Source organism: Tamandua tetradactyla, chromosome 1 (assembly GCF_023851605.1).
Source record: "Tamandua tetradactyla isolate mTamTet1 chromosome 1, mTamTet1.pri, whole genome shotgun sequence".
NCBI classification, from domain to species: domain Eukaryota; kingdom Metazoa; phylum Chordata; class Mammalia; order Pilosa; family Myrmecophagidae; genus Tamandua; species Tamandua tetradactyla.
In genome coordinates, this window is record NC_135327.1 from 203,208,078 (window position 1) to 203,235,380 (window position 27,303).

General features: G+C 33.2%; 1 protein-coding gene across 2 annotated transcripts in view; it reads left to right on the forward strand.

Moving 5' to 3' along the window:
* Positions 1 to 27,303, forward strand: part of UBE3C (ubiquitin protein ligase E3C) — a 183,811-nt gene that overhangs the window by 66,404 nt on the left and 90,104 nt on the right. For both annotated transcript variants that reach the window (XM_077151371.1, XM_077151380.1), the window contains exons 11-14: positions 9,105 to 9,191; positions 14,334 to 14,491; positions 14,641 to 14,873; positions 24,552 to 24,656. In XM_077151371.1, coding sequence (XP_077007486.1) covers positions 9,105 to 9,191; positions 14,334 to 14,491; positions 14,641 to 14,873; positions 24,552 to 24,656 — 583 coding nt within the window. The remainder of the gene's footprint in view (positions 1 to 9,104; positions 9,192 to 14,333; positions 14,492 to 14,640; positions 14,874 to 24,551; positions 24,657 to 27,303) is intronic.

The window sequence follows — 27,303 nt, forward strand, 5'->3', positions numbered from 1 at the left end:
AGCTTATTCATTTTGTGTGGCAAGCATCCTTTCAATATTGTACATTTGGCTACCTGTCAACTTTATTTCTAGCCACAAAATATTTATTGCCCCAATCATGCTTAATTACTGGCATTTTCTTGATCCCAGTATGCTTTTTTTATACTGCTGATATTGGAGAGCCCCAGAAGTTCTCAGAAAGGGCAAGACCTCAAACCAGAGTCTGGCATCATGAGGGTTCTTAACTCAGTTGCAAGAAAGAATTAAAGGACCAGTCAGTGCGTACAGCCAAAAATTTAATAAACTTGATGATGCCAGAGAACCCTGAGAGGTCTTTTTTTATGCTGATTAGTGGAGGTCACATTTCATTCTTCCATGGGATTATCCCATTAATGCAGCACCATTTGCTGAATGTTTTTTTGGGGGGGGAAGTGCATGGGCCAGAAATTGAACCCGGTCTCCCACATACCCCAAGAGTTCCTGATGCTGGCGATCCCTGGGATTTCTTGAAGAAGTTGAGACCTCGACCAGGGGCTGACACCATGAAGGTTCTTGATTCAATCAAAGGAAAGAATTCAAGGACTAGTCAGAGTGTACAGCCAAAGAACTTAAGGACTAGTAAGTGTGTAAAGCCAGAAAGTTTAATACATAGCAAAAGTGCGTGCTCTTAGGGGGTCATGGGCACATTTTCCAAGGGAGAATCCCTCTCTGAGGTCGACATCCTTGCATTATAAGGACTTGTAGGGGGTCCTTCTCCTTCTATTATGCTGATAAGGAATTGATGAGCTGCACTTTTCATTTGTTCTTTTTAGGCGCAAACCTCAGTGAGGGCTAGCTATGCAGAGGGCTAGGAGTGCATGTGCCAAAAGGAACTTCTTGTAATGGGTCTTAGGGTCACTTCCCCTCCCTCCTTCCCTAAGTGCCTTACTTCCATCCTGTTTTATGTCTCTTTCCTTTTGTGTATGCCTAGTTTTACTTTCCAAATTGCATCTCTCCTCCTCCTTGTCTTTTTTAGCTAAATTGTCTGTTAAGATTCAATTTAAAGTTATCTTTCAGAATTCTTCCTTGAGTCTAAATACAGTGCTTTCATCTGTGATACCAATTTCCAATAAAATTTTGATCTTTTACAAGTTTTTTGTTTGTTTTTTACAAGTTTTTATTTAATGGTAGATATTCCATTTTAGAGTGCTGATTTGAAGGCGTTGGATTTATATGTAAAGGGGTTAGGCATACTCTTCTGGGCTTGCCTAGTTTGTCAAATTGACCAGATCTGAAAGCTTTGAAATTGAATAGCTTTTAGCTTTTGTTTGGCAATTGGATTTTTTTTTTTTATGAAACATATCCACATGCAAACACAAACATTCTTACCATATGATCATTCCATTCTTGTTATATAATCAGTAACTCACAATATCATCACAATATTCATCATCATGATAATTTCTTAGAACATTTGCATCAATTCAGAAAAAGAAATACAAAGAAAACAGAAAATAAATTTCATACATACCATAACCCTTACCCCTTTCATTAATCACTAGCATTTCAATCTACTAAATTTATTTTAACATTTGTTCCCCCTGTTATTTATTAATTTTTAATCCATATGCTTTACTCATCTGTCCATAAGGTAGATAAAAGAAGCATCAGACACAAGTTGTTCACAATAACACAGTCACATTGTGAAAGCTATATTATTATGTAATCATCTTCAAGAAACATGGCTACTGGAACACAACTCTACATTTTCAGGCAGTTCCCTCTAGCCTCTCCATTACATCTCAACTGAAAAGGTGATATCTATTTAATGTGTAAGAATAACCTCCAGGATAACCTCTTGACTCTGTTTGGAATCTCTCAGCCATTGACACTTTATTTTGTCTCATTTTTCTCTTCCCCCTTTAGGTCGAAAAGGTTTTCTTTAATCCCTTGGTGCTGAGTCCCACAGGCGATTGGATTTTAAAGGCAGTGTTTTAGTGATGGGAAATTTGATATCATTTGACCTTAGTTTTCATGTAACTACATCAAATCATAAATCACAAATCAGTTTTATTTCAGCACATACTTAATTTTTTCACCATAAAGTAATAGACTAAACATATGATCATGGAGATGAATGTACAACTATGTGATGATATTGTGAACCATTGATTGTACACCATGTATGGAATGTTTGTGTGATAAGATTTATCAATAAAAATATTTAAAGAAAAGTTATAGAATGAGCTAACTTAATTGTGCCTTATGTATTAATCATTTTAGAGATTTAGAGAATTGTATGCCCTGAGAATGTTATGCCCATTCCTTCATCTGTTTTCTAAGCACTATTAAGTATGCTGTGATAATGGATATTCTAAGCTTTTGATTTGTAAGTCTATATCTCATATGTTAATAGTTTTGGATAGAATGATTATGCAGATGACTTTAATAGATAAAAGTATAGATGTATATTTCATTGTATATGCAGCTTGTAATACACACTGTTCATGTTTTTGTAAATGGTTATTTAAAAAAAAGAGCATTTTAGAAAAAATGTTGAGTAAGTTCCTTTAGAGAAAAACAGATAAATTTAGCTTTTGCCTATAATATCATGCTTGCTTTTATTATCAGCAGTTTTTCAGTATGATTGATAAATTTAATCAGTTTTTTATTTATATTAGTATTTGCTTAAAATGATGAAATTTTTAACATTTAACATAAATAATGATCTTATTAGATTGTGTTTTAAAATTATGTATACAGTATAACCTAACTGGCAGTAGTTATTGGTAAACACATCAAATTCATAAAGTAAGCTTGCTTTAGTCAAATTTAGCAGTATAGTAGAGTTTGAAACTTCTAAGAATTTTCTAAATATTTGTGAATGATATTTGATTCATAGGAAATATAAGTAAACTTGGAGAAAGCATGGACGAGTATATTTCATTTCCTTCTTTTTAAGTTTTCTTTTAAGAATAGAGGTAAGAACTAGTAAGGTAGGGACAAAGAAAGCATTCAAGGTAATGAATATTACTTTCCTTCATTTTAATATAAACTGTGATATGAGGAAAAAGTACATTTTTTTAGTCTGTTAATTTTATAATTAAAGAAAATCATTTGTCAGTAAAAGGGGAATTATCTGTTTAAACTGGCGATGGTTTTACTGCTGAAATGTTAATTTGATATAGTTCGTTATCTAAAGCTTATTTTTTATTCTTAGCTCCTGATTTGTCTGTAAGAAAAATTTTTTGGCAGCTTGTCTCAAACTGAAAATATGTTTTAATTTTTCTATTTTTCAGTCTTGAATTATCTTAGAGACCAATTGTTTTATATGTATTTTAAGGTTGCTTTGCCAATAAAGTGATACTTATCAGGAAAACAAAGTAGCACATTGCTAATGACTGGGTCATTAGATGGGGGCTATTATGTCATATGTCTTTTACCTGTGAGACCTTAACGTATAAAGGAAATATTAGAGAATGCCTTGGTATAGTGACCTTTAGTGCCTTGTGTGTGAGTTGGTATCTTCTCTTTAATAGTCGCTGTGAAAACCAGCATGAATTTATGACCTGGGTTGAAAATGTTGCCCCTTACTAATTAATTCATAGAGTTGTCCCAGCTTAAAAAAACTTAATGGGTAATTTTTAATAATCTATTACATGGAAAGTGTATATCACTTCTTTATGTTTTAGAAATAAAACCCCAAACTAAACAACCTGCAGTAATTTATTTTAAAAATTTAATAATTTTCTTATTGCTTATTGAATTAGTTTAATAAATATAGTTTCAAAGTTAACTTGAAATATAACTTTTCTGATATGTGTAGCCATTAAAATGGTATTGCAGAAATAAATATATGTATTTACATGGAAAGGTAATATAATAATATTTCAACTTTCCAAAGTTGAAAGCTATTATAAAATTGAAAGAACACAGTTTTGTTTATACATATACACACAAAGTATCTTTATTTCTTGGTATATGGGATTAAATGTTGCTAATGTTTTTTGCCCTATTTGTATATCTCTTTGTCTTTTTTTTAAAGGAAAAAGAGTAACATAAACACACTTTGAAAATATGTGATTTTTCAGATTTTTATTGCTGAATTTTAGTATTTATATTTAACAGTATTATACGAAACTTTCTTGATAATAGTAAAATTGCACTATATAATACATATTTTAAAAACTCATCTTGATTGAAGAGAAAATAGGTATTTATGGTTTCCATAGCTTTTTTTTGTTCTATTTTCCATGTAGTTGTTCAGGCATCCTTCTTAGTTTGTAAGTACATTTTTAACCATCTTTTTTTTTCTTTATTAATATATTAGGCATATGGTAACATTTTAAATACCTCAGAGATGGGGTATGTATTATCATTTTCTAATACAGCTCTAGTTTTCAACACTGTATTTCAAAAATGAAATGAATTTTACATGAAAATTTACTAGGCTTTGTTTTGAAGTGAATTTTAAATGAAATTTTCATTTGGACATTAATGATAGGAAGACAGCATACTTGGTAGTAGTTTAATTTATTTTCTGCAACCTACTGTGTTATTTTCCTTTTTAATTATCCCAATAATAATTGGTTTTTAATTTCTGAATTTAATTTTGAGATTTATACCTAATTGAATTTTCCTTTGGGATTAGTGTAGTATTGTTTTCTACTTTGTCACAGTATATACTTGTGCCAAACATAACAATACACAGTTTCACAGAATCATAAAATTTTTGAGCTAAGAGAGACCTTAGAATTGATGTAATTCAGCCCCTTCATTTTCTGATGAGAATGAATTGCTTATAGCCTACATGACTTTTGAAATACCAAAGGTCTTTGTGTGCATTTTAAATCTGTTTTCTAACTCTATAGGACCTGGCCATGAAATAGAAATATTGCTTTTTACCCCAAAAAAGAATGGAGCAGTGGAATACATTATTTGGAAATGTGGGTAAATTTTTTTTCTGGGATTAAATGGAAAGTTTGAAGTACATAAAGATCCCAGTTTATTAGTTACCCAGAATATTATTAATCTTCTTTACAGGAAGATTAATTATTCATTGGTTCAGTGGGCCATCTGTTGCATAAAGGAAATTCAAAGTTATGGGACGCTGTGGTGATATTGACAGTTAACATTAACTAGGAAAAAAGCCACATATCTATGTATTATCTCTATAAAGTCTGGTCTAGTTCATATTTGAATATAGATTTTCAGGTCTTGGCATTTATATGGAGAAGAATAAAAGCTAATTGACTCCAAATATTGTATTTGTCAGAATATACGTTCAGTATATACAAATACAAGTATACGTATGTAGGTAAAATTGTACAATCCTGAGTTTAAATGGTTAATGATTTGATTCTTACCTAGAGTTCTAGTTATTCTGAATCAGTTTCTTTAGTGACTGAAGTGACTACATTTATGACTCTGTTTCCTTTTGCTTGAGTTGTCTAGAAATCTGCAATTTCTCCTAGATTTGCTCTGTTTCCACCCCTTCTGAAAACTTGACCAACCAAGGATAGAATTTGTAAAATTCCATACTCATATAGTTCAGCATTTTCTGAATATCAGCAGTGTGCCAGGCGTTTTCTAGACCATGAGAATGGAACAACATATGCACAGACTATCTCCCACCACATTGTATTTAATTAAGGAGAGAGATAATGTGTCAGATAGTGATGAGGACTCTAAAGAAAATAAGGCAAGGTAAAGGTATAAAGAATGTTAGGAGCAGTTGTGTGTATTTGCTTTTTTTAGACAGGGTAGTCAGATAAGCCCTCCCTGATAGATGATATTTCAGCAAAGACCTGAATGGGGAACATGAGCTGGCCATACACATATCTGGGGAGAAAACACTCTGGGAAGAAGAAACAACAAGTGCAAGGGCTCTGAAGCTGAAGTGTGCTTGTTGTGTTTGAGGAGCAGCAAGGAATCCACTCTGGAGGAGAGAGATCTAGGTGCAAAAGAAAGTTAAAGTTAGAAAATAACCAAGGCCTTCTAGGCCATTAGTAGGACATCTATTTTTACTCTGTAAGATATGTAAGATTGTTCATAAATAGTTAAACACACATCTTTTTTCACAATAATTAAATCCAGAGAGAACTGTGCTACATGCTAGATAGTGTTTTGATTTAAGTTAGATCATTGAATTGGGAAGGAACTGGAATTGGGCCAAAGAGGTCATTGAAGCTATTCCTCTGGGTCTAGGAACCTATATAGTTGAGTAGATAGAACAGCCACCATTATTCAGGAGCCTTGGGATCTAATACTTGCCCTGTTATAAGCTGGGAGTCAGACAACCAATGTGCCTCTTTTCCTTGCCTGTAAAATAAGGGGATGGAACAAAATACAGTCTCTATGGTCTCTTTTAACTTGAAAATCTACTCTGTTAAACTCAGCGTCCCACAAAAAGTTGATGCTCAAAAAAATGGAATTCTGTTCTTAAAATTTTCTGATGAGAGTGGATTGTCTTTCACACCCTTCCAATATGGAAAATTTAGACTTGCCATAGCCCAAGCCACCCCTAAAGAGAGGGATGGAAAGATCAAAGGTGATGGTGGAGTTATACAGAGAAGATAGGATTTAACGAATGAATGTGAATGCTGAATCATTTAAATTGATATCTCTTTTAGCCTCCAGTATTTTAGAGCAGCTAGAAGTAAAAACCTAAAATGGTGGAATTGTAGCCCATGTCAAACTCTGAAATATGTTCTACAACTAATTGTGGTGCTGTGCTTTGAATTTATAACTTTTTTATATATATGTTATTTTTCACAAAAAATGAACAAAAAAAGTCGATTGTGATGATAAAAAAATATTTAAGCCCTCTAGTTCCCTATATTCTGGAGCAGCTAGAAGGAAAAATATAAGAGGATCGAATGGTAGCCCATGACAAACTTGGGCATCTGTCCTGTAACTACTTGTTGAAGAGTGCTTTGAAAACTATTGCTTTTTAATTTTTTTACTTTGCATATATGTTATACTATACAATTAAAAAAATTTAAATTATTAATAATGGGGATGGGTTAAAAAGGCACAGGAGTCAGCTTTAAGGAGCTCCTATGGGCCAAATCCTTAACAGTTTGAGGACCATAATAAATAAGGACAGTAGAGGATTATAACATATTGAATAAAATAGAAATCCATGCGTTCATGCTGAAAAAAATAGATAATAAACAAACAAATCAAATAATTAATAAATAGGCTTACAGTATAAGCCAAGTGCCAACTGATAAATGGGGAAGGAGCAGTAGAGTTGGAAAAAAAAATCACCATTTTTCAGACATTATAGTAAAGTTTAGGCAAGAATCATCTGTGATGTTAAATCTATTTGGGAAATGTTCATGAGAAACTGAATATTTGCATGATTACAAAGCGTCTCCCCACAGATTGCTCATTAATTACAAGAGGAGAAATAATAAGTATACAGTGGAAAAACTGCACATCATGACCACATGAAAATTAGCATCACTGTTGAGAGGGTGGATGGAATGTGTCTTCAGATAATGATACTCTGAGAGGGACATGATATTGCCTAAGAAGTATTCCAGAAGGGGATATGTAATCTGAATTTAATCATGAGAAAACTTTAGGCAAACTCTACTCTTTAAAAATTCTAAAAAATAACTGAAATGTGTCCTTTAAAAATTTCAATATCATAACAGGCAAAGAGGAACTTTCTTTGAGTAAGGGATACTAAAGAGACACAACAATGAAATCTAATACTGGACCAGGTAGATGGGGAAATGTTATAAATGATATTGGGACAATTTACGAAATTGGAATATCGACTGTAGATTACTTTATATAAAAGTGGAATATTAACTTTAGGAAGTATTATATAAATGTTAAATATCCTAAATAGGTAACTGTAACTGTGATTATATAAGAGAATATAATTGTTCTTAGAAAGTTCAAATTTAAATATTGAGCAGGGCACGATGTAGCAACTACTTTCAGATGGTTGAGAAAAAATAAAGTGTGTACGCATATAGAAACAGAATATTAAAATGTGTCACATTTAAAATTTAGTGAATCTGATTAAAGACTGTGGGAGTTTTTTTTCTGTACTATTTTTGCAACTTTTCTGTAGGTTTGAAATTATTCCAAAGTAAAATGTTGAACATAATACAGGCAGGCCCTCTTGTCTCAAGAGGGAACACACAAAAAAAATTGTCTTTGAATTTTCATTCAGGATTTTTCCTTATTTAATATTTATAATTCCACAGTGAAAACTTCAACTTTGTTTTTGTTCTAAAATATTTCTAGTAAGATCACATTCCTTTCTGAGGCCTTTTTCTTTAACTGTTACTTAGTTTCATATATGTTTGAAATTTAATTTTGATTCTCTCACTTTATAAGTAAGTTTTTTTCTGAAATAAAAATAATAAAGAACTTGCCATGCCGGAGACCCGGGTTTGATTCCTGGTGCCTGCCCATGTGAAAAAAAATAAAAAGGAAAAATAATAAAAAACTTACAAAGTTCTTTAGTCTTTTTAATTAAATTGATTTAATAGAGGAAGTTTTTTAAAACCTTGAAAGTATATTTTTATATTTAAATTATTTTTGAGAAATTAGTTAACATAGACGAACACATTTTCATGTGTTTATTTGAAGAATGGTAACCTGCAGTCAGTCACTAAATACTTTAGAAATTTAGATCTATATTATTAGCAGTAATAATTTTGATAATACATAATTTTGAAGTATAGTAAGGTATAGTCATAAGGAAAGCAAACTCACCTCGTACATCAAAACAGCCTATAGGCATTTTTTTTTTTTTACATGGGCAGGCACCGGGAATTGAACCCATGTCTCCGGCATGGCAGGTGAGAACTCTGCCGCTGAGCCAGCATGGCCTGCCTGGTATATCTTTTTTGATAGCGTTTATAGTGTTATCTCAGGGCTTTCTTAGTGCTCTATAACAGTAAAAGCATAATGATGCCTTCCAATAGTTAGGATACAAAGAATATTTGTCATTTGTACTTATGAAACAACGTGTTGTATAAGCATGCTATTACTTGGGGTCTGAATATGTATATTTTAAAATTTGTACATTATCTTCAGATTATTATTATCATTATTATTATTTTTTATTATATTGAATGAACATTTGCTTAATATTATTTTTTCTCTGCTCTTTTTAGGCTTCTCTACAGTTTAGCATTTAATGCCAGGTTTCTGAGACATCTTTGGTTTCTAATATCTTCTATGACAACACGGATGATCACGGGGTATGTGTTATACAGATTTATAGACTGAATTTAAGGGCTTGAAATATGATAGCCTAATAAAAACTATTGTAAGAAGGTGTTTTTAAACTACTATTCAGGCTTTATGTGTTTCATGTTAGAAGAAAATTTCTAGATGGTCTCAGTCCCATGAAAAGAAAAATTAAAGCTTTATTTTTATAATTATCTAACTGTATATATTATTAAGAGTATGGCTTTATCTGAAGGTAAATTTGTTTTAAAAATTCTAGTCATTTTTTGGAGACCAGAGTCTTGAAATTTCTTTGCTCTGATTGTCTTTCTAATGCTTTTGATAGTGAAAATATAGATTTGAAGCATTTAACACCATAACTAGTATTTAAACAAAATAATGTAGAAATTAGTTTTGAAAAAACTTTGCTGATATAATTTTATTTTTCACATTTGAATCATTATGTAACTTGAAGACTAGAATCTTTACTATTGGTATTTTAATCAAATGTATAATGACCAGAGAATTTCTTATTCAAAAAGACTTTCATGTTAAACTGACTTGGCCTATTACCATGTTGTGAATTTCTCCTCTGTCAGAAGTCAGAGCTAATCCCTCTGTACTGTAATAGGAAAAGATGAAGTGCCTAACTCAGTTGATTGAAGACTAGCCTTCCAAAAAGCTACTGAATAGATGCTAAACATAATAGTAATAATAACAACAGTCACTTTTATTAAAACTTACTATGAGCCAGATTATCCCATAAAATAAGGGCATTTCTCAGGCTTTAGGGGCAAGAATTTGGGAGAAAGAATTTTTGTTTTGTTTTTTTTCTGTTTTTAGGAACAAGAGGGTGGAAGAAATAGTTTTGGGGGGTAAGTAGGGTGGTTGTGTTCTGAATTTAAATATGTATTCATCTGCAGTCTAAATTTGGTCTGTGACATTTTAGATGGAGCTGAAAAATCTTGTGTTGAGATTTCTATATTTTGAGCTTTTCAGTGAGGTATGCAGAGAAATGATCATTGCATTTTAGTGCTTTTGTATTAGTCATTCAGCCTGAGCACAGTTGGAACCAATGTTTGAATCAACTGTGCAAAACTGTTCTTACTAACAGTTTCTTAATAGAAGGAAAACATCAGTTTCTTAATAGCATTATTTTCAATTGCTTTTATGTTTTTTCCTTTAATCTTAATGAATCTTAAGGGAATAAAGGGAGTTTTATGATACCCGTACAATTGATGAAGCCATAAAGATTAAGTGATTTACTTTGTATCAATAGTGAGTATCAGAAGTAAAAATATGAGAGAAATCTAAAATAGCTTAATGCCTAGAAAAATTATTTCTTATCCTTTAGTTTTCAAATTAAAATGTAAAGGTTTAGGTGTTTCTTTTTACTTTTTTTTTGCATTTCAGCCACTTATGACTGTGTCAACCTTGGCTTCCATGAATGACAGGTTTGTTTAGGGCAAAAAGAGATTGGGAATTATTAGGACAGGAAATTATCATTTACCTATAAGTCTCAGCTTAGCAACAGAGCTAGTGTCATAGTTCTGGCTAATAATTGCTTATTTGTTTATGCTATTTGTCTCTTGGTGGGGAAATGGAAACATGGTGTGTGAAAGAAAAATGGGATAGTATTAATTATATTATCAATATTATTCTGTAAGTTGGTAAAGTTTATACAAATTTTTTTTTTTAAACTCACTTCTAATAAAAGGCAGTTTGGAAATTTGAGTTTCTTTTTATTTCCTTAATTTATTAGACTATTTTGTCATTAAGCAGTCATAATAAAAATTAAGTAGGCAATACAGATCAGAATGCACTGAATATGATTTATTAGTTTTTTTAAGTTATAATCTTCAGTCGTGTATTCCATCAGTAAATAGCCTATTGAATGTCTACCATGTTCGTTGTATTGTTATAGGCACTAGATGGATCACTGAACAACGTCAAGAATCTTATGGTGTATTATTACAATCCTAATTATATCTCATCATATTCACCATTGGGAATAAAATTTAAAAGGAAATGAAATATTATTTTCTGGAAATGACATTTAGTTTAATTTGAAAATAGTTTCATTGGAAGACTTGAATAGCTTTAGTGTGCGTAGGGATGACCGGGGAGTATGTTAAAATGAAGATTCTGTTGCCCTACCTGGAAATTTGGATTTCAGTGATTTGGGGTTAGAAAGCAAGTAATCTGCCTACTTGATTTTGATACAGATGGTTTGTGACCGAAACACCATCTGTTCCTTTCTCCAATTAAGCAGGATCACGTTTAGACTATCTCTAAATAGATAACAAGTTTTTCAGTTTATTAGGTATCTTGCAAATGAAAATTCTATTCATTTACCTACATTTCAAGATTTGCTATGGAAATCAGCCAACTACCTCTGTTGAAAATGAAGGACCACACAGCCAGTTGGTTACCATTTTCAAGTAGACATCCCTTTACCAAAACTTACCATATATATGATTAGCCTATATGCATCTGCTTATGGAGTGGGCATCATCGTTTATAAGGCCACCCCTAGGTTAACATTGCTTATATTGTCTTCAAGTAAATAGGGAATGTTTTGATTATATATCGCCTTTTAATGAGGTCATCCTAGTAACCCAGTTACTAACCCATTTCTCTTCACATCAGCATCAGTAGTAAAATCTCAAAATTTTCTAGAGTAATACTCTTAAAGCTTTTTAAGACAAGAATTTAGCCAACAGAAAGCTTATAAGAAACAGAAAGCTTTATATAGAAAAAGAGAAGCTTCTTAAGTTAAGGGGAGGAAGAAGAGTGGTTTCCACAGATGCACAGGGTGAAAGCCGTTGTTCTGAGGATATACACAAAGGTTAGGGATTTGCCTGAGGTCTCATAGATGGTCATAATTCAACCAGCTCTTCTGAGTTATGAATCAATGTCTTTTCCATTAGAGTAAATTATGTACTTTTTATTTGCACCTCAGTCTTTGAGATTGACCCATTTTCAGAGGAATATTTGAGTCAGTATTTATAGCAGAGAGAGCAGTCAACAGAGAGCAAAAGAGATTTGTGTTTCATTCAAGATCTGGCTGGATGAGACCATAGGCAAATATTTTGACCCTTCTGGCTGATCAGATTTTCTGTCATTAAAGTGAAAATTTGCTTTTGTTTACCTTGTAGGAATATAACGAGAATAAATAAGTTAATGTTGGTTAATTGCCCTAATTATTTTTAGCAATTCACATATAGGGGTTTTGTGCATACTGACATATATGTGTGTAACTGATAATGATGATGTCATGATGGTGATGTTGGTGGTGGTAATGATGCTGATGCTGATGATTTTAAATACCAGGATTATCTACAGGGATAATAGCTGAAAGGTGGTTTATCACTTTTTAAGATTCAGGAAACACTTTCTCCACATTGCAACTGGTTAACTATTTGTACCACATAACAAAAATAGTCCCCTAAATAGTATGTGTTCATCAATATTATCTGTTATTTTTGTAGTTCTGCATTTAGTGACAAGGGAACTGAATGGTACAGACCATTATTTTATTAATATGGACAAAACATATGACATTACATTTTTTTTCTTCTGTATGTCAGCAAAATTTTTACTGAATACCACTGTGTGGATGGCCCAGTACTAGGCATGGTGGGGAGTAACTCAGAAAATAGAAGAGGGTTCCTGTTCTCACAGGAGTTGGCAGTTTAAAAGAAGCAACTGTTGTGCAGTTAAGACAGCCCCCATGCCTCTTTTATCCTCCACATAAACAACCTTTTTCTGTCATCCTGGCTTTGGCAATGAGGTAGGACAGTTATACTTTTGTCCCTTTTTGTATATCCCTACTACGTTTTTATTTGGGATGGATAGCTTTCACTCATTAATTCATTCAGCATAGTGCTAAATACTACGCACTGGGACTACAAATATGAGTAAGGCATCTTCAAGAATGTGTAGGGGTGATTGGGCATAGTAATATTTATTCTGAGTGGGAATGGAGTTCAGGTCTGTCTGCAAATCCAGTTCCCTGTTCTGATAACATCTTTGTGCCCTACCCTGAACTCTGCACCAAGGAGATCTTAAAGCTCCATGTAGTTCAACCAAGTTTATTAGACTCCCCAGCTAGTGATAAAGAGCATGTCTGCTTGACATTACCTCTGCTTTATCTCTTAAGTAATCTTTGGCAGTGGTATGCAGCTTGTTGATGATTTATGGATCCTCACTCCTGATCATATTTTATCTAATATATACTGAGAATTTGAAGAAATTGATACTCAAATGTAAACATGAATGCAGGGTAAGATAGCAGGGTGATCTTGCCACACAGCATCTCTTAATCCCAGATTGATTTGACTTTCTAAAGGGAACATGGGCCTTTACAGTTTGGAAAGAGCTTATGAGTGAACCACTAGTAGCTAAATTTTGAATAAAACAAGAGACCAGATTTAACAGAGGGAAAAGGAACAAATTCTAGTTGGCAACAGTGAATGTAGTATATCACAATGCTTAATATGTAAAGTAGTTTATGAAGATCCATAAAGACCTGCCTCATTTTAGAGGCAAGACTTGAGCTCATGCTCTGTATTGGTAACTTGACTTAATAGTAAAAGTAAGAGCAGTAATAGGAGCTGACCAATTTCCGCATTAGAAACAAGGCCCAATATAGAAAAAAATTATACTCTATTCCTGAAGTGACGCATTTGGGTTCAATATGGAACTGTTTAGAACATTCCTAAGTATGAGTAGCTAGATAAGTTTTTCATGAGATCAAAATGATCCACCTTTGTTAAATATCTTACATGGTTGAAAAATGTTAAGAAATATGTTAAGTACAGAGATAAAGGAACAGTTATCATTGTAAAAGTAAAATATGTGTCTTTAATAGTGGCATTACTTATTATAACATTCTTCTTAGGGTCTCAGTCTTGGGAACCCTGGCTCACTTTTAGTAACTACATTGATCTGAGTGACAGAAGTAGCAGGCACTAGAGTAAAGAATAGTGGGTTGGTGTACTATTTATTAACCTAAATTGTTACAGTGACTTTATCTTACCAATAAGTTGTTTAATTGCTAATGTAACTTATTTTTCCTGATTATATTTGTCTTATATCATGTCTTAATTAGTTCGCAAACTAAAACTAATCTTAAAATCATTGTTTTTTCCCTCCCTTTCCTCCAATTCAAGGTCTATGGTACCATTGCTTCAGGTGATATCAAGGGGTTCTCCTATGTCCTTTGAAGATTCTAGTCGAATCATCCCACTCTTTTATCTTTTTAGCTCCTTGTTTAGTCATTCACTAATTTCCATTCATGATAATGAATTCTTCGGTGATCCCATAGAAGGTAAGAATTTTGAGGAATCAGTTTGTTGCTGATCTCATGGCCTGTTATTTTCATAGAGAATAGAAAGTTTTAAATTTTAAGCTTTCAGTGTATGTTTAAAAATGAGAGGAAAAAAACAAATATGATAGAAAGTTGATGATGTTTTTCAGTTGTAGGTCAAAGACAATCATCAATGATGCCATTTACTTTAGAAGAGCTAATTATGTTATCTCGATGCCTTCGAGATGCATGCTTAGGGATCATCAAGTTGGCTTATCCCGAAACAAAACCAGAAGTTCGAGAAGAATATATTATAGCATTTCAAAGTATTGGAGTTACTACTAATTCTGAAATGCAACAATGTATACAGATGGAACAAAAACGATGGATTCAGTTATTTAAGGTACAGAGTATATATATATATATATATTTTGTTTATTTGTTCACTAAATTCAAATAATGTACAGAATTGTTTTGGTTTGCTTAATTTCAGAAGGAAAGATACACAGGTCTATTTCAGGCATAATTTTTAATTTGCAAAACTTTGAGAAAACCTACATAAACTAAAGTATCATAACGTGCATCTTTTATAAATTGCCCTCAGTCCTTTTATTGAGAAGGTAATGTATAAAACAAAACAAAACACACATTTAAAAATAACGATGTTCTTTTATTTTCCATTCAAAGATTTTGTGGTTTTTAAAAGTATTTAAAAAAAAATTGTTAACAAAGGAAGATAAGGTCACTAATTTAATGTAAGCTGAATACAAATTATTTTAGAATATCTTCATTTTTAAGCATGGCAGAAAGAAAAATTATGAGTTGCCATGGCTGGAATGTTGGCAGGAAACTGCCACTACTGAGAATATAACTATTGGGGTAGAAAAAAGAAAAGAAAAAGGGTGCTTGACTTCTCATGAAATTTCTGCAGCAAACACATCTAGTCAGCTAAAATTGCTCATTAAAGGAGTGAGAGCAGAAGAAATGCATTTTCCAAATTGAATGCTAGATTTACAGTCCGTTTAATACTGGTGACCTCTCGCACACTAATGTTCAGTGCGAGTCATCAGCTGTCCCTTTAGGTCTTTTATCACTGCTTTTGTCAAGCTATCTATTTAATTGAAAGAAGTTAATTGAATGAAAATGATCAACTAAGCTTGTATTAATATTGCTAATGGAACTTTCTTCTTGGCCATGTTTGGAGAAAGATGTCAAGCTAGACTTTAGGAAAGACCCATTAATGCTTGCACTTAACCTGATGGGCTAATTAAGGAATGCTTATTCATTCTACAAGTCTACAATAGTCTCTATCCAGCCCATTCTGCCTGATTTTACAACACATTTCACTTATGAGCATGAGCATTAGTAGCAGTGAGAGTAACTGATAATGTTTTGATTGCACTGAATACAGTACTAATGCATCATTGAATTTATAATTTGTGCAGATTGATGTAATAATATATGTTTGCACAATTTATTTTAATTACCAATCTTTATATTCCTTAGTAAATTTTTAAGGTCACATGTTGAATCCTTAATACACCCTTTCAAGATGGACAGTCTTTCAACTTCCCTAAGTTAAAATAATGTATTTCATTCATATACAACTTGAAATTCTCAAGTAACTTTTTCCTGAATATGTATATTATGATAGCATATGTATTTTCCTTTAAATATTTAATTAAACTCTAGAATCTTTGTTAATAAAGCTTTCCATTATGTATGATATCGGGCTTCATGTACTATCAGATAATTTTGTTGTTTTATAGTATTTGTTGGACTTTTATAATTTTCATATGACTGACTTATCTTTAGGACTTAGAAATCTGGACTTAATAAAGCTATATAAGATGAGTTTTCCCCTGGCCCTTTTTGTTTTACTAGAAACATTACGAGGAAATTTGTTTTAATTTTTCTTATGCCTCTGAATGACTCACTGCTAAATTATTAATCATTGAAGGTTTTAAGAGTTAGAGTGGAAATTCACTTTTTTGGGGAGTGTACAGTATTGTTTTAGATTTGTAACTGAGTTGTTACAAGGGCAATTTGTGTGTAAAACAGAATTGTTTTAAAAACAGACTGTATAGGATTCCAATTCTTGACAAAAAGCGTATTACCTGCCTTTGAGCAGAGCCCTAAGAAGTAATAAAAATCAGTGTATAATCTTTGAGTAAAAAGGGAATCAACTATTTGTCTTTGTTTTAAGAAAAAGTTATATTTAATGTGAAATAATAAGAACTTTCACCCAAGTGCTTACTGTGTTTCAAACAGCATTCTAATAATTTACATATATTAATTTAATAGAACAATCCAGTGAGGCAGATGCTATAAACTTCTTATGAAACTGTAAACTCACTTTACAGATGAAGTCACATAACTAGTAGGTAATGAAGCCACAATTTGAACTCACCTTATACTCTACATTATCTCTGTGGAAAATATTAAACATTATCAGCATGTTTTATATGTCAGAGTGTCAAACTGAATTTAAAGAACTCGATGTAGAATCAACCAAAGATGATAAAAGCACTTTTTTCAGTAATTTCCTGCCTCTTGTTCATTTTGACAGTATTGCAAATAAGACCTGACTCCTTCAGCCACCCATTGTTTTCATTTTTCAGTATTTTGATGGTCCTCTTGAACTAATTTGTGTGAGAGGTTCTGTTAGCTAATCACAGAACATAGAATTTTAAGTGGATACAATCATCTTTCTTTGTCAGTATAAGAATTGAGGTCAGTTTCTAAGCCCTGCATTGACACTGCCAAAACAGTTTATGCATTCATCGAATTTATAAACTTCTCCTGAAGTTTAATTTCTAGCTGTAATTGCTTTAGTTTTATGGAAATAACAGAAATTTTCATAGCCTTTCATCTGCGTGTACCTCTAAGGACAGTATAGTAAGAGGAACCAAAATGGAGACTTTTGTGCTTTCCTTGTATATATTTAAGGAAGAAAAAATAGTGTGGTATTATGAGTGACTTTTACTTTATTAGTTTATTTGTATTTCTCAGTTTCAGAAAGTCTTTTTTTTAAAAGTGAAAAGTTAAAACAATACCTAGACTATAATTAGAATATGCCATCATTAGGTAGCAATATTTATCATTTAGCTTGAACACAAGATTTTGAAAAATGTTTCAGATAACACCCTTATTTGTTTCTTACAGAACTGTGCCATATTTTTTCTGTCCTTAATGATTTGGGGGGTACATATGTGTATAGAAGAGCTTCTGAGCAAAATGGGTACTTTAAGAAGTAATTTTGTAGTATTTTAAACATATATTTGAGAAAACTGGTCTTTAAAAATATATTATTTTTAACAGTTGTTAATTAAAGACTTTATCTAAAACATTATAAACCTTTAGACAACAGTAATCAGTGTTGGACTATTGCACAATTTTCTAACTTAGGTGCTTTATAGATCTTAAATGAATTATCACAGATTAAGTTTTTGTTGCCATCAATTATTATTTCATCAACATTGAGTGTCTGCTCTTTGCTACGCCCTGTGATGGGGAATAAAAAATGAATTAACGGGGCAGGCAATGGTGGCTCAGTGGCAGAATTCTCACCTGCCATCCCGGAGACCTGAATTCAATTCCCGGTGCCTGCCCATGTGAAAAAAAAAAAAAGAAAGATTAGCAACCACAAAGTGATACCACTTCACAGCTACCAGGATGGCTATTTTGTGAAAAATGAAAAATAACTAATGTGAATGAGGATGTGGAGAAATTGGAGCCCTTGTGCATGCTGATGGGAATGTAAAATGGTGCAGCTGCTGTAGAAAGCAATTTGGAGGTTCCTCAAAAATTTAAAAATAAAATTACCACTCCTGGGTATGTACCCAATGAACTGAATGCAGGTACTCAAAATGATACTTGTACGTCAGTGTTCAGAGCAGCATTGTTGACAATCCCCAAAAGATAAACAACCCAAAAATCCATCAACAGATGAATGCATAAATAAAATGTGATAATCTACATAGGGAATATTATTTAGCCGTAAAAGGGAATGAGGTTGGGGTGGGGGGAGGTGCACAGGTTGGAAAAAAAAAGAAATGAAATTCTGATACGTGTTACAACTTTAATGGTCATTGGAAACATTATACAAAGTGAAGTAAGCCAGACACAGAAGGACACATATTATATGATTCCACTTATATGAATTACCTAGAGTAAGCAAATTTATAGAGCTGTGGGGATAGGGAATGGAGAGTTATTGCTTAATGGGTTCAGTGTTTAGCTTTTGGGTGATTGATGGTGCTAACAGTAGCACAATATTGTAAATATAATTAATGCCACTGAATTGTATACTTAAAAATGTTTAAAATGGCAAAAAAATTCAGATGGCATTCTTATTACAGTAATACTATGAAGTGAAAAACACAAAAATTTAACTAATACATTGATATAAAAATGCTGAGACCAGAACTATTAAAGCACATAAGATGAAAAAACCCACTGTTAAAGTCATCCTATAAATAAAAAAACAAAAAATAAAATAAAAATATAAAGTCATCCTATACTTTTGATTTACTTTAATAAAACCATCTTTCTTATCTTCGAGATGGATTCTCAGAGACAGTGCTTTACCAAGACAAATTATAGCTGCCCTCCCCGTTTTTCCCATATTTCATTTTATATATTCTTCATTATGAAATCAGATTTTTTTAAAGTTCACATTTGATATATATTTAGAAACGTTTATCCCACTTATGTGCCCTTAAATTATGTGCTGTTTTTAATGCCTTTTACTGAGCTTTTTAAAGAGTTACTTAAGCCGTTTGATTTTACTTACTGAAATGCTATTTAAGTTTACCAGATTTAAGATACAAAGAGATTTTTATTTTGTACTATAATGTAATTTAGTCTTCCAACTGTTTTTTAAAGGGCTGTATTCATTTATTGTTTTGGTTCTAGTAATATAACCAAATATTGATGATCTCCATTCAGAAGTGACATAATTTAACACCACTAGCCTTAAGTTATCTAATATGTTATTATACATATAATGCTTAAGAATATTTCCCCAAGGTTCAATGAGGCAAGATTTTCTTGTGATCACCATAGGCAATGAACTCTAAATAATATAATGATCCTATGAAAACAGTACCTGTTAATTAATAATCTTTAACTTGGACAATTGTCATGTGATTTGTATAAAGCATCTATGTTTCTAAGCATTTATTTACTGGATCTTTTTAATATTGGGGTTAAAAGTTTTGCAACCTGCTCACAGGTTTCACCTATTTTAAATTCAAATACTGCATAATAAAGCATGTATAACAATTGTATGCATTTCTAAGTATGCATTTATTTAAATATTTTTATTAGTTTGTCAGCATTTTTTAATTTAATCCAATATTTAGATCTAGCATGGAAGAACATTTACCTAGGAGATGCATGTTCTACCTGTGGACACTGCAGTACAAGATATGGGGGGGGGGGCGGGGGACAAGAGTTAAACCCATCAAATAAATATAGTACTATTTTATTTGTAACTATAAAATATTGTTAAAACTGTATGTTGAGGTAAGGTAGATGTAGCTAGTTATTCTAATGTTTATTCTTCTCTGTTTTATTTACTTCTTATTTCTTAACATACTGGTTCTCAATTCTAACTGCTTGTCAGATTCACCCTGGGAGCAGTTAAAATACCTCAGAGGAATTGAATTAGAATCTCTGATGGTGTGGGCAGATTATCAATACTCACAGATGTTTCTAATATGCAACTAGTGTTAAGAACCACAGGCCTAATCAACAAAGAATTAACTTTGGACAGTTTTTATGACCTTAGATTTTAGTTTGCAAAATTGGACTCATTCATGACTTAGATCCTTTTTAAATATAAAATTCTAAAATAAATAGAAAATAGAGAAACAGACAAAGAAAAAAATAAAAAGTAGTAGAAATTTTATGGGTCTTTGGTTCTGCCACAGCCTTCATTAGTATAAGGCAGATCTGTGCCAAAATAATTGAACATTCAACTAATTGTATGTCTTCTGAATTCAACATGGGCTATCTGTTAATTCAGTTTAAAATTGTTACTCAAGCTTTCCCTACCTTTCACAAATTTCAGTCAGTTTTTTAAATTTTTTAATGGTTACCTCCCTAATCTTCCTTTTTTGATACTGGATATTTGTAGGGCCTTGAGGTTGTATTACTGAAAGTGAATTCAGACAGACGGAATGTGTTTAAAGTCATTTTGACACCAGAGAATGGATCCATTCAATTTTTCATGATTCCTTAAAATTTGTATTAAAACTTAGGAGAGAGATAGTTTAAATGTTGGAGGGAAAATGTTCTGTTTCTTTTTTTTTTAAGGTGTGGTACTTGACATTTCTGATAAAAGGATTTGGGCAAATTGGACCAAGGCTAGTCCAAGTTCTAGTTTGCTAGCTGCCAGAATGCAACATACCAGAAACAGAACGGTTTAAAAGGGGAAATTTAATAAGGTGCTTGTTTACAATTATAAGGCTGTGAAATTGTCCATTTTAAAACAAGTCTATGAAATGTCCAATCTAAGGCATCCAAGGAAAGATACCTTGGTTCCAGAAGGCCAATAACATTCAGCGTTTCTCTCTCAGCTGTTAAGGCACATGGTGAACATGACAGCATCTGCTGGCTTTCTCTTCAGGCTTCTTGCTTCATGAAGCCCCCTGGGGAGGCACGTTTCTTCTTCATCTCCAAAGTTTGCTGGCTGGTAGACTCTGTGGTTCTCTCATCCTTCTGTTGTGGTTCTGCGGCTCCCTCCTTGTTCTCAAATGGAATGTTCAAAATGTCTACTCTTTTATAGGACTCCAATAAACTAATCAAGAGCCACTTAGAATGGGTGGAGGCACATCTCCATCTAATCAAGTTTAATAACCACATTTGACTGAGTCACATCTCCGTGGAGATAACCTAATCAAGTTTCCACCCTATGTACTGAATAGGGATTAGAAGAAACTGTTGCCCCCACGAGATTGATTGGGATTAAAACGTGTATTTTCTAGGGTATATAAATCCTTCCAAACTGGCACAAGTAGTGTTGCCAGATTTAACAAATATAAATGTAGAGCAGTTAAATTTGAAATTCAGATAAACAACAAATAACTTTTTTAGTACAATTATGTCCATATATATTTTGGATTTCCAGTTTTATGTTGGTTTAACTTTATCTGTTACATAATACATTCCTATCCAATATAGAACGTCAAGTTTTTTTAAGTAGTGCTATTAGATCTCTTTAATCATAGATCATAAAATTTATCATTTATTACTGATCCCCAAATCAATCAGTGAGTACTCTCTTAATTTTCCAGGGATATTGTAATAAAAGTATCACAGACTAGTTGACTTAAACAACACAAATTTATTTTATGATTCTGGTGTCTGGAAGTCTGAAGTCAAGGTATCAGCAGGGCTACACTTCCTCTTAAAGTGGAGAATGTTTTCCATGCTTCCTCCCTGGATTCTTTTTCTTTTTCTTTTTTTTTAATTGACCAAACAAAACATAGAAATACAAACATTCTTAACATATGAACATTCCATACTTGGTGTATAATCAGTGGCTCACAATATCATCACAAAGTTGTGTATTCATCATGATGATAATTTCTTAGAACATTTTCTACCCTGGATTCTGATGAGTGACTTGGAATCCATGGTGTTCCTTGGTTTGTGGTGGCATAACTCAATGTCTGCCTCTGTCACATGGCCATCTCTCTCTATCTCTGTCTTTCTGTGTCCAAATTTCCTCTCCTTTTGAGGACACCAGCCAGATTAGGGCCTGCCATAATCCAGTTTGGCCTCATTTTAAGAAATAATATCTTCAGAGATCCTGTTTACAAGTAAATTCACATGCATGGAAATGGAGGTTAGGATTTGAACATGTCTTGAAGGGACAAAATCCAATCTATAACAACTGCTTACTACATTCCCATGTAGGTTGATTTCATTCATAGAGAGTTTATAAGCCAGAGAAGAACTAACGCTCAATGAAAATAATAATAAAAAAATAATAAAGCTCTAAATTATGATTATAGGCTGGAAGTTTAGGTAGGCCAAAGCATTTAGGGAAGCTTTATGAAGGAGGTTGAACTAAATTTTATGTGGAATTATGGTGGGTGGGAGACCTAACTTCAGAGCTTATACAAGAGAAATCCTGAGTTTACTTTTCATTTTAGAAGATGTGAGAAATATATCTAGGATTCTTTTTTCTCCCCCAACTCCCGTAAAACAGAAAAATAAACAAATGCTATTTTACCTTAGGGGGAAGGTTCTATAAAGTGCAGATCTCTCCTGCACTTAGAGATGTCTTTCTTTATAGTGCAAAGGAGCTAATGCATTTCCAAATTTGTGTTTCAAGACCTAATTATGATCACCCATGTAGTTTGAAAAGAATTATTATTTGCAGATATTTATATTTTTCTTTGTTTTGTTGGTAGATAACTGCTTTGTACTTACAATGCATCTTGTGATCAGCAGAAAGAAACTCTTCTGTAAATTGGTTCTGATGCTTGTTTATGGCTGGATCTCAATTACTTAATCACATTTGCTTTCAGATATTTAGGTGAAGTATGTGTGCAGTGTCGTGTTGAATTGTAATCCTTTGATTTCTGAATAGTGGTATTGCTTGCTTTTGTGCAGTTGTAATAACTGAACTTGTATTTATGACATAGACTTTAAAAAATATTTTTATCAATAAAACAGCATACAAACACACAAACATTCCTTATGTTGTATGTAATCGGTGGCTTATAATATCATTACATGGTTGTGTATTCATCACCATGACCATTTTTTTGGACATTTTGTATCCCTCCAGAAAAAGAAATTAAAAATCAAAAAGAAAAAACTCACACATACCATACCCTTCACCCCTCCTTCTCATTAACCAGTAGTATTTTCATCTACCCAATTTATTTTAACCTTAGTTCCCCCATTATTTATTTTTTATCCATATTTTTTACTCATCTGTCCATATCCTAGTTAAAAGGAGCAACAGGCACAAAGTTTTCACAATCACACAGTCATATTGTAAAAGCTATATCATTATGCAATCATCTTCAGGAAACAAGGGTATTGGAATACAGCCCTACAGTTCAGGTGCTTCCCTCCAGCCACTCCAATTCACCATAAACTAAAAAAGGGAATATCTTTGTAATGCATAACAATAGCCTCCAGGATAACCTCTCAACTCTGAAGTCTCTCAGCCACTGATGCTTTATTTTGTCTCATTTCTCTCTTACCCCTTTTGGTCAAGAAGATTTTCTCAATTCCTTGATGGCGGGTCCTGTCTCATCCCAGAATTTCTGTCCCACCTTGCCAGGGAGGTTTACACCCTGGGAGTCATGTCCCACGTAGACATGGGACATGGAAGGGCCGTAAGTTCACCTGCAGAGTAGGCTTGGAGAGGCCACATCTGAGCAACAAAAGAGGTTCTTTGCCACTTGCTCTTTTTTCTTTTTTTTTTCTGGGAGTGACTTTTAAGCCTAATTTTAAGTTGGTTTAGCCTATCTTTTGCAGGAATGAGTTTCATAGGAATGACCCCCAAGATCTAGAACTTGGCCTATTGATGTGGTTATCCCCACTGCTTGCTAGAATATCAGAAATTCTCCAAATGGGAAGTTGAATATTGCCCCCTTTTCCCCATTCCCCCAAGGGGACTTTGCAAATACTTCTTTATTCACTGTCCAAATCTCTCTGGGATTTTTCGGGGCCTCACATTAGCCTGGACAAACCAACAAAATCTCATGCCCTATTCAAGATTCCATGTACTTATGGTATTAACTTAATTGACTATACAACTTAAAGTAGGAAATGCACTACCCAAAATATAAATTTTGCACCAAATAAATATCTCTCCATTTAGTCTCACACAGAAGTTGAAGTTTTAAAACATGGGTAGTATCATCCTTTATCCAGTCTTCTGATGTACCTTAATCCTGTCCAGATCAGCTTCATTCATGACTCTACTCAATGTCTGATCATTGTTTCAACGTTGTAAACAGTTCCTGTATAGGGTAGTGCTGGCTTTCATAGCTTCAGGGCTCTACTCGGAATCTCAGGTATATGACATAGACTTTTTCTTGCTCTTTAGGTTATCACCAATCTAGTGAAAATGTTGAAGTCCAGAGATACCAGAAGAAATTTTTGTCCTCCAAATCATTGGCTTTCAGAACAAGAAGATATTAAAGCAGATAAGGTATTACTGAAAGATCTTGTTAATATTTCTTCATTAAAAATATTTTTTCAGTGTTTTTCTTTCTGGGAAGAATATATCCTTAAAATTATTTTAACTCATTACTTATGTTACTAAATTATTAGTGGTAAACTTTTTTTAGTGCTGCTGTTTAGATCGCAGCATGGAATACATAGCAACATTGTTAATTTAAATATATATTAAATTTCTTCTTTGAATTCTTAATTCTAATTTGCTCATTTTAACCACAAATTATATTGGAGCCTAATGATTATTTGTTGGGGTAAAAAGATTTTGCTTTTATTGGGGTTAATAACAAATATTTGGTTTCAGAAATATTAAAGCATAGAAAACATGGGTGTTTTGAAACAGTTCTAGAAGTACGTACTCATGATATATTTTATCTTTAAAATAAATATGTTTTCTAGCTCTGCCTCTAAAACAGTGACAAATCTAGTAGTAGTGAATACCTCCAAGGTATTGTGGTCTCTAAGAATCAGCCACTAAAAAGAAACAGTTCCTTGAAAAACCATTTGATTCAAGGTCACCAAGAAATGTACAAGATTCTGTCATACAAGAACATACTGTCATGCCAGAAGTCAAGGAAACTATCAAAGCCTACCTAGTTTTTATGAAAGTACTCTAGAACCAACTTTGAAGGGGTTCCAGCTGGTCATAGTAAAAAAAAATTGAATATCAGCAAAAAGATTAAAAAACATCAAATATGTTTAAGTCTATTAACTTTATGATCGTACTAAAAAGAAAAAAGAGAACCTTATTATCATTTTTGTAGGATGCAAAGGAACTAATTCATTATTTTGAATACTGGTTTTAAAAAAAAAAATCAAGGCTTTATCCTGCCTTTCCATTATGAACTCTACCTCAAACTAATGGAATATTTGATGATGTGATTGTTCTAGTTTGCTAGCTACTGGAATGCAATATGCCAGAAACAGAATGACTTTTATAAAGGGAATTTAATAAGTTGCTAGCTTACAGTTCTAAGGCTGAGAAAATGTCCCAGTTGAAGCAAGTCTGTAGAAATGTCTAATCTAAGGCATCCATGGGAAGATACCTTGGTTCAAGAAGGCCGATGAAGTTCAGGGTCTCTCTAGTGTGAAGGCACATGGCAAACATAATCAGGGTTTCTCTCTGAGCTGGAAGGGCACATGGCAAACATGGTGTCATCTACTAGCTTTCTCTCCTGGCTTCTTGTTTCATGAAGCTCCCTGGGGGGCGTTTTCCTTCTTCATCTCCAAAGGGTACTGGTTGATGCACTCTCTGCTTCATGGTGCTGCAACATTTTCTGCTCTCTCCAAATCTCCTTCATACTCCAAAATGTTTCTTCTTTTATAGGACTCCAGAAACTCATCAAGACCCACCCAAATAGGTGGACACATGTTGTCACCTAATCCAGCTAAAAACAACCGCTCTTGATTAAATCACATCTCCAGAAAGATGATCTGATTACAAATTCAAGTATACAATACTGATTAGGGATTAGAAGAAATACCGCCTTTACAAAATGGGATTAGGATTAAAACATGGCTTTTCTAGAGTACATGCATCATTTCAGATCAGCACAACAGTTCATAGACCTGCAGTTTGATTAGCACTGATCTGGATAATGACAACCAAACATTAATGTGCTTCCTGATGAAAGGGCATGCTACCACCTAGGGAAGTGTTCTTGCCAAAAAATCAAATCTGAAGTTGATCAGATCTCTAGACCTAACTAAAAATTTATAAGAAATATAGTGGTTAGAAATACATACTAGGACTATGAGAATGCACTTAGCAAAATCCAGATTCTGGGAGAATTTTAAAGGACGAAGTTCTGTTTCTTCACCCAGAATTTCAAGGGGGAAAAGTAAGGGATGCAGGTAACAGATGAAATTTAAGAGACAGTATTGGGGGAGCCACTAGAGCCCATGAAGCCAGAAACCTTTGGATATAAAAAAGGAACACGCCCCTGGGGGAGCTTCAGGAAACAAGATGCCTGAAGAGAAAGCTAGCAGATGTTGCCATATTTGCCATGTACCTTTCCAGTTGAGACAGAAATGCTGAACATCAGTGGCCTTCTTGAACCAAGGTATCTTTCCCTAGATACCTTAGATTGGACATTTCTATAGCCTTGCTTTAATTTAGACATTTTCACATTCTTAGAACATGTAAACTTGCAACTTAATAAATTCCCCTTTTTAAAAGTCTTTCCATTTCTGGTATATCACATTCCAGCAGTTTGCAAAGTAGAACAGATTTTGGTACTGGAGAAGTGGGGTGCTGCTGCAGTTTGCAAATACCAAACATGTTGGAACAGCTTTTTAAATGGATAAAGGGAAGATTCTGGAAGAATTGTGAGGAGCTTGATAGAGAAGGCCTAGAATGTTTTGAAGAGACTGTAGGTAGAAATGTGGACTCTAAAGATAACCCGGATGAGGCTCTAGACACAAATGAGATATTTGTTATTGCAAACCGGAAGGAAGGCAATCCTTGTTTTAAAATGGCAGATAATCTGGCAAAATTAAGTAGTGGCTTTGGCTGGAAGGCAGATTTTAAAAGCCATGAGCTTGGATATTTAGCAGAAGAGATTCCAAATTAAATGTGGAAAGTGTAGCCTGGTTTCTCCTTGCAGCTTATCGTGAAATGG